Source organism: Poecilia mexicana, unplaced genomic scaffold (genome assembly GCF_051168715.1).
Source record: "Poecilia mexicana isolate PSO_F unplaced genomic scaffold, ASM5116871v1 scaffold_16, whole genome shotgun sequence".
Lineage (NCBI taxonomy): Eukaryota > Metazoa > Chordata > Actinopteri > Cyprinodontiformes > Poeciliidae > Poecilia > Poecilia mexicana.
Window position 1 is genome coordinate 28,908,577 of NW_028263385.1, and position 10,099 is coordinate 28,918,675.

The 10,099-nt window shown below is 37.5% G+C and overlaps 1 protein-coding gene across 1 annotated transcript; it reads right to left on the reverse strand.

Annotated features, from left to right (window-relative positions):
* Positions 1–826: 826 nt before the first annotated feature.
* Positions 827–8,634, reverse strand: atp6v1c1a (ATPase H+ transporting V1 subunit C1a). The gene is made up of 13 exons (XM_088013880.1): positions 8,477–8,634; positions 7,867–8,027; positions 7,230–7,297; positions 6,245–6,330; positions 5,944–6,038; positions 5,667–5,758; positions 5,387–5,485; positions 5,246–5,314; positions 5,062–5,154; positions 4,872–4,965; positions 3,805–3,902; positions 3,594–3,720; positions 827–1,675 (listed from the first exon to the last, which is right to left on the reverse strand). Exons 2-13 carry the CDS (start codon positions 7,996–7,998, stop codon positions 1,577–1,579), a joined length of 1,152 nt encoding a protein of 383 aa, XP_087870006.1. The 5' UTR covers positions 7,999–8,027; positions 8,477–8,634; the 3' UTR covers positions 827–1,576.
* Positions 8,635–10,099: the final 1,465 nt, after the last annotated feature.

The window sequence follows — 10,099 nt, forward strand, 5'->3', positions numbered from 1 at the left end:
ACCAGTGTGGAGTTTTTTTCATTGGGACACAAAACAACCACATTTCCTTGCCAAATTGACAATAAAGTAATTCTATGTCTCTCTAACTCTAACAATAAGATGAAATAAAATAATCCAAAACAAAACAGTTAGCCACCGCTTAGAACCACCTGTCTTCAACAAACCTGATAGCTTCACAGTACAGCTGCATTTATACTGAGATTAAATTGCTTTTAGGCAGATTTTATTATTTGAATGACCTTTAAAGACTATAGATACTGTATTTTATTTAGGAGTGCACTGTATTACAATGTTGGCCTCCCCTCTCAAATTTTTATCTGTTAAGAAGTTTTGAAGTTTCCCCTTCATAATCATGTGCTGTTGGCCTTTTATATAATGTAAAACACATTGAGCTTTGAATGGGAATACTTTTGCGAGGCATTGTAAATGAATTTATTTAGTCATTTTCTTTCTCACAATTATGAGTTTTAAAATTTTAAAGAGTTCTCTGACATTTAACTTAAAAACTTTTAGATTTTTTTTCTCTTTAAAGAAAATGTCTCACACATTGATTTGTGCAAGTATTTCTTCAGCTTGCATTCACAAAAATGTTTCACGTTAAAGCTACTGGATTACTTTTTTTAGGCTACCCACATTTCATGGAAAAGCCGCATCATCCGTTTGTTTTCAACTAAAAACCTTGAACACAAGTGTCTCTTTGGCGCCCCCTGCTGTTTTTAGCTGGCATTGATAGTGAAATTTAAGCGTTTCTCAATTAAATTCCAAATAATTTCTTCTCAAAAGTGAAACAGCCTATGGCTCTGCACATGATCAGTCGTCACACAGCTTCATGGATGATCACTTTTTATTAAACAGATGCTGCTTATGTGACTCACTCTTATCACATGCACATTATTGTGTGACTAACCAGTAAATCACAGTCCGGTATCCAGGCCTCGGCTGTTTTATTTACACATAAATTCTTGGTTTCAATTACATAGAATCATTTATTTATTTAATCAGCTGCTTTCACAATACTCAGTTATAGATCTCTTTTTGACAGCAGATACACACGACAAGAAACAACAACAACACACACTCTGTTAATAACTTGGTTTCACGACATCTGCAGGGGGTCGCCCACAGACTCCGAAATGCGTACCGGGTGTGGTTGCCATGGGCGCAATGATGAAACTACCCATATGTAAACATAAATCTCTGAACACCGACACAGATGCAGCTATAAATACACATCAGCACATGTGGAATGACAGTAAATATATATATATATATGACTCTCCAGTATGATTTCTGTATTCACTTCACATCAAAAAAAAAAAAAAAGCTAATCACTTGTGTTAAAACAGAAAAAAATAAACTTTAAACTAGGACAATATATAAAAAGTCTTTTTGTCCCTTGGTTGTAAAAGTGGTAGAGGATTTCTGATGTGCGGTTTTTACCACAGGGAATGATCATGCAGCACAGTCGCGGCAGAAGCTGACCAAAGATTGGGGGTCAGAGGGCAGACAGCGTGAGAGGAGAGGAAGAACATAACTTAATAAACACACGGGATGAAGACGTAAACTGGACAACTGTTTAAACTTTGAAATCTAACAGGTTGCAGTCGATCTTGTAGTAGACGTAGGGATAGTACTCCTGCTGGCTCAGGTTCAGGCCTGGGATGTCCATGGCAGACTGGAACGAAGCACAAGACTTAGTGTTTGGAGAAACGTTGAGTAATGGTTTGTTTAAAACCAACATGGTGGAAGAGGAAGATTGAATTCAAAGTCTGTGTTGTCGCAGCATATCAATATGCATACCTAAAATTAATCAATTATGAACAAAGAATAAAGATCTAAAAAGCCATAAAACAGTGCTGAACAAAGAAGAAAAATCTAAAGTAGTGAAATGTGACATTTTTACTAAAGTTCTGTTTTACATCTAAAATATTGAAGCTTTTTTTTTAAACCACAGTTGGTTATAGGATAAACAGAGGTTTTAAAGATGTCTGATGAAAACTAGATGCTGTTACAATGTAGAACTCTCCCTCCCCCACCTATTTCTATGTACTGCTGTTTATCTGGGGGAAACAGGCTACTATACGTTTCTCATGCTTATGTGACAAATGACTGTGGCTGCTGTTTAAAAATAGTTGCAGCTATAAAAAAGAAAAACTTAGATAAATGGTATTGATGGAATTATATTAATGATTGCTTCCCAGAAAGATTAAGAGTAATTGTTTTTCTGTATTAATACAAACAAATAATTTTTGATATTTTTTTTATATTCTTGATACAACAAGTCTGTGGTATTTTTACTCATATTGTGGGAATCTAATGTTGGTGAATGTGTAATTAAAGTAGTTAAATATCAACATTTCTGTGGAGCCATTTTATTGTGTTTTCTGTTTTATTGCAGATCCTGAAAGTAGTTTTCCTTATTTTTAAATAAACATCGCTGCAGTTTTTATTTCATTGTGTTTCTTTATAGGGATGACTTCAGTTGGCAATTTTATCCCCTTTTTAACATCAAAATGGAGGGTCTTTTTTCTTCAATTTTTTTGTCAGTTCATAATTGTTTAGCTTCAAAATTATGACTGCTTTTACTTGGGAGTATCCACCAGGCAGTGACCTGCAGTGACCTGTTGTAACCACAAGAGAGAGCTCAAGTTTCACAGTTACAGTGAAAACAGATTCAAAACCTGCAACAATTAAAAGGCCAGAAGAAGAATTTTTTTCACAGCATCTACAACCTTATTGCCATTAAATAAAAAAATTACCATAATTTTTTTTTTGTTAAAACAGACTTTTAAATTTTATACTTAAAAATAACACTAAAATATGGATTTTGTAACATTTTCCCTTGTTTTATTATTTTTTACTATTATGATTCAATTATTTACTTAATTATTTATTTAATGTCTCCTAGGGATCAATAAAGAACTCTGTCAAGAATTGAATCAGGTAAAATATAAAAAGTTTTGATTGAAATTTTATATTTTTCTGTTTAATGTAAGATAATCTAGAAAAACAGTGGAATCCATGGAGGTCTTCTAATTTAACGTCATCAACAAAAATACTTATATTTTTGGTTGCATAACAATAGAAGCATGACAAGTCTCAATTCCTCCTAGACCCATTTTGTGAATGATCACAGAAATGACATGTTCAAAAAAATTTAACTCAAAAGTGTGAAATACAGAAAAAACAGTCATGTACCAAATACACACCCCTGTTGAATCCCATGTCCATAACCTAAAGATCTAGAAAATATGCTATGGAGGAGAGTGAGGCACCTGATTTGAGAAACCAAAATATTTTTTGTCACTTATGCATTTAAAATAAAAAAAGGGCTTATATATATATATTTGTTTTTTAGGATTGGAACGTAGTTCATACAAAGCACATGTCAGTCAGTGTTTAGATATCTTCTTTCATAAATGACCTTTAATGACTTGAAAAGAGTTTTTTTCCCCAGTTTTTAAAGAGATTGTGGATTATATACTAATAAATTAGATTAAAGTACTGCTTAGCGTGCTTTATCAATAAGGCTAGTGTTTCCTTATTGTCCATAAGATCAGCTCAGCAGAAGGGATTGTTGTTACAGCACTCACGTCAATGATAGCTGCTGCACTGCTGTCCAGATGTTTGTACAGGTCATTCAGAACCTCCCGCAGCTTCTTCATGGTCTTCTTGCTGGGTTGCAGAAGCATTGCCTGAAAGTTCACCGGCAGCCCATATCTACGGGAGAACAACATGGCAGACATGTTCACTACCACTGGGTTTATTTGCAACAGAAGTGAATCTAAACTGTTAAATGAATACCTCAGAACAGATTCCACAAAGACCCTCAGTGCTTTAATGTGAATCCATGCGATGAAGGCTTCACTGAAGTTAACTTTTAGCCATCGGACGAGGGGACCCTGCAGAGACCGGAACAAGAGGATCAGTTATGTTTGGCTTAAAAGTTTACTTTCCATCTAAATTTGGATTGATTTTTTATTATAAGGGGCACAGTTTCTGTTTCTGTACCAGAGTTTTATGCAACTTCACTGAGAATCAGTCACTCTAATTTTTTGTGATTCAGCAATCACAAATTTACACAAAGCCAACAGATCCACGCATTCTGTCCTGCCAGTTTAGTGTAAATTTTCTGAAAAATAGTCAAAAACATAGGGTTCAAGTGACTGCCAACTCCCACCTGCAAGTGGCAGTATTTCTTACTTCTATTACAACGCTGCCTCAGTCTTACTTGATGTCAAGTTTTAGTCAATATGAAGTGTACCAAAAATCAAGCTAAAAAAAGCTCTTTAATGAATAACACTGTGTGTCCAATCCATCTGCTTGTTGTCTCACATTTGTCTTTTGTCTATAGATTTTGGAAGGGATTTTAACGAGGAAAAATAAGACAAAATTCTTTGTAAATATTTCTAAGGTAGCACCATGAAATGAGTGATTTTGACTGCAAAAATAAAGAATTAAAAAAAAAGGCGAAATCCTGGAGGGACTGGATGGATACGATTTTCAAAGTGATTCAGGTTATAACAGGTAAAAGCAAAAAATTCCTGTTTTCTATGCAGAACATGGTGGAAAATATCCAGCAGTGTGATGTTCCCCACATCGGGCAGGAGCTGAATTCAGATCCCATGGCTTGTAAGAGCAACTGATTATTTTATTATACTTGGCTATAATATTACAACCAGAAAATGTACGGGATGACCTAAAGGCCATGTTCATACATGAACATTCTGAAACACCGGAATGGGCTTTGGTATAAATACTGCATCGTTGATGATTCAATAATCTAACCTAGAAAAAAACAAAACAATCCAACAGGAATCAGTTGATCTATATGTAGAAAAGTCAAGTGTCTCACAATCAACTTCACTTACAAACTGCTTCTTCTTATCTGTGGAGAGCCTTGTCATCTCCTCCTTGTCAGCCTTCATCTCCTCTTCATTGTACTGGAAGTCTCTCACCGTGAATCTAGCAGGAAAAATAATAATAAAACAAGCACCATCTTAAGGAAAGCCACATGTCAGGGGAGAGAAAACGGCACCAGACTAAATCATAAAGTCTTACTTGTTCTCTCTGGCTTTGTGCTTGAAGTCATCTATGGCTTTCCTGAACAAAGTAACGCTGAACAGCCCACTGTCGCTGTCTTCAAACAGCAGGCTGGAGGACAGAATGAACGAGGATTTTAATATTGCAAAGAGTCGTGTAAAAATGCTCGGTATTGTTGTTTGATCAAATTCTTGTCACTTACTTTGACGATCGAGGCACCACCATCTCGGCCAGTGTTTCATATGTTTTCTGCCAGTCGGGATAATTAGTCCTAAAAGAACAGAGCAGAGGCGTTAATGATCCAAACCGTTGAATCAATCATGACTAGAAGTTTTAGACTTACTTTGGTACAACCACCAGCATAGTAATGAGGTACTCTGAATCCAGGACAAAATCTTCCTTTTTGACAATGTCAGCCAGGCTTCTGGTCAGCAAGCTCCCCCTAGTGGCAAATGACAATTATACAGGAATACAAAACCAGGGAAAGAAAAGAAAACAAAAACATTCCAGTTCACATCTGAATAGAGTAGAACAATAAAGCACCACATTTAAGTTTCTTCTTGATTCCCTTAAAAAAAAAAAGCTCGTTAAACTAAATTTGAATACATGTATCTAACACTTACGCATTCTTCCTTTCCAAGTTCTGCAGGTTTCCCTTCAGGTTGTTATAAGCTGAAGCTCTGGCCTTCAAGTCATTGTCGATTTGGGTTACTTGCTGAAGGAAAGCAGAAGCAAAGCACAGATTTAACAACTTGCAAAGAATCTAAAAGCACTTGATGGATGGAAAATCTGGCAACATCAAACAGACAGAAACAATCCAGCAAACTAATTATTACGAGGATTCTGGCAAAAAAATTCACAGAACTTCAGAGATTATTGAAATCGTATGGACAGACCTACCTTTGAGATGATTTCTGAGATGTTTTTAAGGGACTGCTTTATGGGATATTTTGCCATGTCCCACTGGAACCGTGTGATGTAGGTGACCAGGTCAACTAAAACACAAACATTAAAACATTTGATGTTTTTCTGAGATCTGGAAAAGTACTCACAGTTTTTCATAATGTGTCAAATATGTCAAACCCCAAATCTAAGTGTGTTTTATTTGTATTTTCTGTGATAAACTAACACAAACTCATTAAAACAACACAATTCTTCCTATATATAACTTATTAACTGAAGAACAAAGTTAGAACTGTACCTCCGTTGGCCAGCAGGTTCTCCTGCACTTTGTCTCGGCTGTCCTCCAGCACATCGGCCATGTACTGAGCCACCTTCTTCACCACACTGCGAAACCCCAGAAGACACCAAATTATGATGTGATCTCATAACCCGCAAGCAAAAAGCTACCGAAAGTTCAGAAGCTTTCACACATAAATGTTAAAAAAAAGGTTATTTCTAACATGGCACATCAAAGCAAATCCCATCAGAGGGCCAAACGCTACATAAGAAACTACTATTTTAGAATAATATCCAATTCTCTTATTGTACATATGAAATGTTTTAGACAAATAAGATTTATTTTCAGATTTACTAAACGCAAACTTTGAAGAGGTACTAAATTTATGGCCGATGGACGGCAAATAACTGCTGCTGTGATGTAAGGTTGGTTTTTTTCCTCACAGATGTGGAAATCCCCACAGTGGAACCAAAGCATAGTTCAGGCAGTAACAGCAGTGTGCGAGTTCTGGATGAGAAACTTTTCCAAAAGACTAAACTTATACCAGATAGGCCGTACGGCCAAAACATGACTAAAGACAAATCTGCTGATGTGTCACCCAACTGTAAAAGGCCAAGTTTAGACCTAAGCAGCTCACTGTTCGCAATTCCCGGCAAAATTCCTCAAGGTTACGAGGTCAGAGAGGAGGGCAGAGAACGATAAACCGGCTACATCTGAGGGTCAATGTTGAACATTAGTGCTTTGATAGAGATGCAACAATCAGGTTTTCACTAGTTAAGCCCAACATACAGGTTCATTTCCAAATTAACTCTCTAAATCCTTCAAATCCAGGCTGTTTTTAAGGACTTAACCTACAATTTAAAGATCTGAGTCACTCATGAGAAATTTCAACAGTTCTAAGCTCTGGATGCTAGGTTAGTGCTTTCAATCATCAAATGCAAATGCTAAAGAAGCACCACAATAATAATAACATTTCTAGTCATGAAGTGTGAAGTGATGTGAATACCTTTCGACAAATGAATCTAATTTGGCGAGTTCGTCTGAAAGTCCAACCAAGACATCAAGCGTTCCCACCTGTTTTATGCATAAAATAGAAAAGAAAAAACATTAAAACATTTTTGCCATTTAGGGATAGAGACTCTCTCACCCCCTACTCCCCCGAAAGGTCAACAAGGTCGTGTTTGAACACTGACATCTAACGCGAAACCAGCCTGCAGTGACGCCCAGGGGCCTGCAGTGACGCCCAGGGGGGGCCCCTGTGTGCTTAGGATGGCGCCTCTTTGTCCAGGGTTGCTCATGCATTGCTAACGGTTGCAGGAGGACACCACAGTCCCACGTAGAAACAACATCAGCAGGGCGCACTTACTCCGTGTTCAGCACGGAGACGAGCTGAACCCATGGTCTGAGCTGCTCCATGGATTAAAACTTTGCCTAAACGCTTTCACCATGCAGAACAGCGATGCGTGCAGGGGCTGCTTTTCAAATAGACAGTCTGCTTACTCTTGACAACGGATCCACACGGTGAGTTGTCTTGAAAACTACATGGATTTCAGACTGGATTTAAAAAACGGGTGGGAATATATTCTTAAAAAAGTGAAAGGATGAAAACTGACAACCAGAGAAGCACTAGAATCTGCTCTAACCTTGAGGTCTGGGATGCTGAACTTGTGATTGGTGGAGAGGTTGTTAGTGCGTGTGGTTGTTGCCATCAGCTTGTCCCATGTTTGTTGGCAGGTCTTCTCTCCAGGAGCAGAGATGAGCCAAAACTCGGTCATGGTTATAGCTCTGGAGAAGATTCTGGAAACTGGAAGGAAAGCCCTTTTAGGAATATTTTAAATTATTTCCACAATTATATAAACATTTAAGTTAGCAATACAACGCACTATACTAATAAATTGCTATTCCTTGACTGCAATACATCTAAGGCGATGTACTGACATGGTTTTTATATGTAAAATGCAGGAACGGATGGTCATACTATACCATTAGGCTAATGAGGAACTCATTCAATAGGGATGTCCATTATTGTCCTGGCCTTAATTTATTGCCTTCTCTATTCGACTTCGCTCCCGGCTAATAACCAAACAGCAGTATTGAATATTACCCAAATAACGTGTTGAAACAACGGCAGAAAACGATAGTTAAGGTCAAGCAACATCCACCAGGGATTAGCTACCGCTAGCCACTGGGCTAGCTATGCTAACAACAACAACACAGGTGTTTTTTTTCGAGCTCTTTAACTATTTCACTCACCCGTATGCTAACTACGTTGGTGTTACTGGTGGAAATACAGCCGCCTGTAGTGATTCTATGGCTTGGCAATGTTCATAGTTGCCATTCAGCGCTGATCGTGAGGTCTCCTGACAGCAGCATCAGAGTCAGCTGATCCAATAGAGGAACCGGAAGGCCTCTGTCAGGTTTACCGAGGAGGCCGCAGCGACACCCACTGGTAGTAGAATGACAGTGCAGTATGAGTTGTTTTTCACAGTGGATGAAGGGCGATATTAAATAAGTCTATAGATACAGGGTGTAACCTTTCGTATATCTTGCCTTGTCCATATTTGCTGTATTTTTCTATATTTTGTGACATCTTCTTTTAGTAGTTTAGTAGTAAACATTCCTATTGTCTGTTTTCCTTACCTTGTAGTAGCATCTTTAACTGCATGTCCTTTGGGTAATTTTGTGTATTAATTCTCTCATTTGCACTCTTCCATATTATATAACTTTATAGTTTTAACCATATCAAGCAAAGAAACCTCTCATAGAAGACTCTAAACCAATAAAATATCAGAATAAGCTTTACTGGCTAAGGTTGTGTGTACAAACATGGAATTTGACTTCAGTTTTCAAGCACTCACAGCACAAAGACATAAAGTACAAAGATATAAACTTCAGAGGAAATAAAATGAAGAATAAAACGAAAACTATGAAGATATACTAACCCATTAAATAAATTGCAATATTACTGAAAGGTCCATTAAGTAAAACATTATATAGACTAATTACACACCTTGAGATGTTTGAAAGCCTTTATCTCTGTTAATTGTGATAATTTTCCACTAACAGACAATAAAAACATGACATTTAAAATTTAAATATTACATCAGACCAATTTAAAAAAAAATACATTTTTCAAAAACATAAATGTGGATTTAATGAAAAGTTTGAGTCATGCCTGTTTTAAGGTTATTTTCAGAGCTCCTTTTAATCTGACAAACAAGATTCATTGGGACAGACATGCATTCTTATTTATTATACATGCAGTCAATAATTATGAACAAGGGCCCCAATATTGTCTGGGTCCCCAGTCAGTTTCTTTAGTAATGTATCCCAACAATGGTGTAAATGTTATATAAGAGATATTGCAGAAAAAAAGCATGTTGTCAAAGGTCACTTTTTTTGTTGCCATGTATGGTTTTGACAAATGTCTTAAACTGTAAGACCTCCACCTCAGAGTCCAGCTACTGTCGACATCCTCTATGCTTTAGCATTTTATTAGAGCAGGAGACAAATGATGATTGGTGCCAAGTCAGTGGCACTTGAGGTTTGAGGGTTGCTAAATTTAGGCAAGTCAGGTCAGGTTTCCTGATTATGGGTGTCTCCTGCAAAGAAAGCGAGGAAAACGCCCCCAAAGGGACATGTTTATAGTTCAGTGGGCCTGGGGTTTATTGTTTGGGACACAATGCTTGGTCTGTCTGGAGCCAACCCTCGACATCAAACAGCAGGCTTGAGTTTGCCCGTGGCTGGCAGCAGCCCAGTCTGCAGGGACATTATCAGGACACCACATGCCAGTGCTGGGCAGTGTGCCGCTGGGAGTCTGGTGTGCGATCAGCTGAGGCCCAGTGAGGATGAAGCTGTTTCCAGTACTGTTTCTGC

Bases quoted from the DNA above. Each gene is read 5' to 3' on its own strand.
- atp6v1c1a (XM_088013880.1), bottom strand. From the start codon at position 7,998: ATGACCGAGTTTTGGCTCATCTCTGCTCCTGGAGAGAAGACCTGCCAA. The intron at 5,155-5,245 runs GTAAGTGACAAG...TCTGTCCTCCAG, and splicing joins GTGGTGCCTCGATCGTCAAA to CCTGCTGTTTGAAGACAGCG. The intron at 4,966-5,061 runs GTAAGACTTTAT...TTTTCCTGCTAG, and splicing joins CACAAAGCCAGAGAGAACAA to ATTCACGGTGAGAGACTTCC.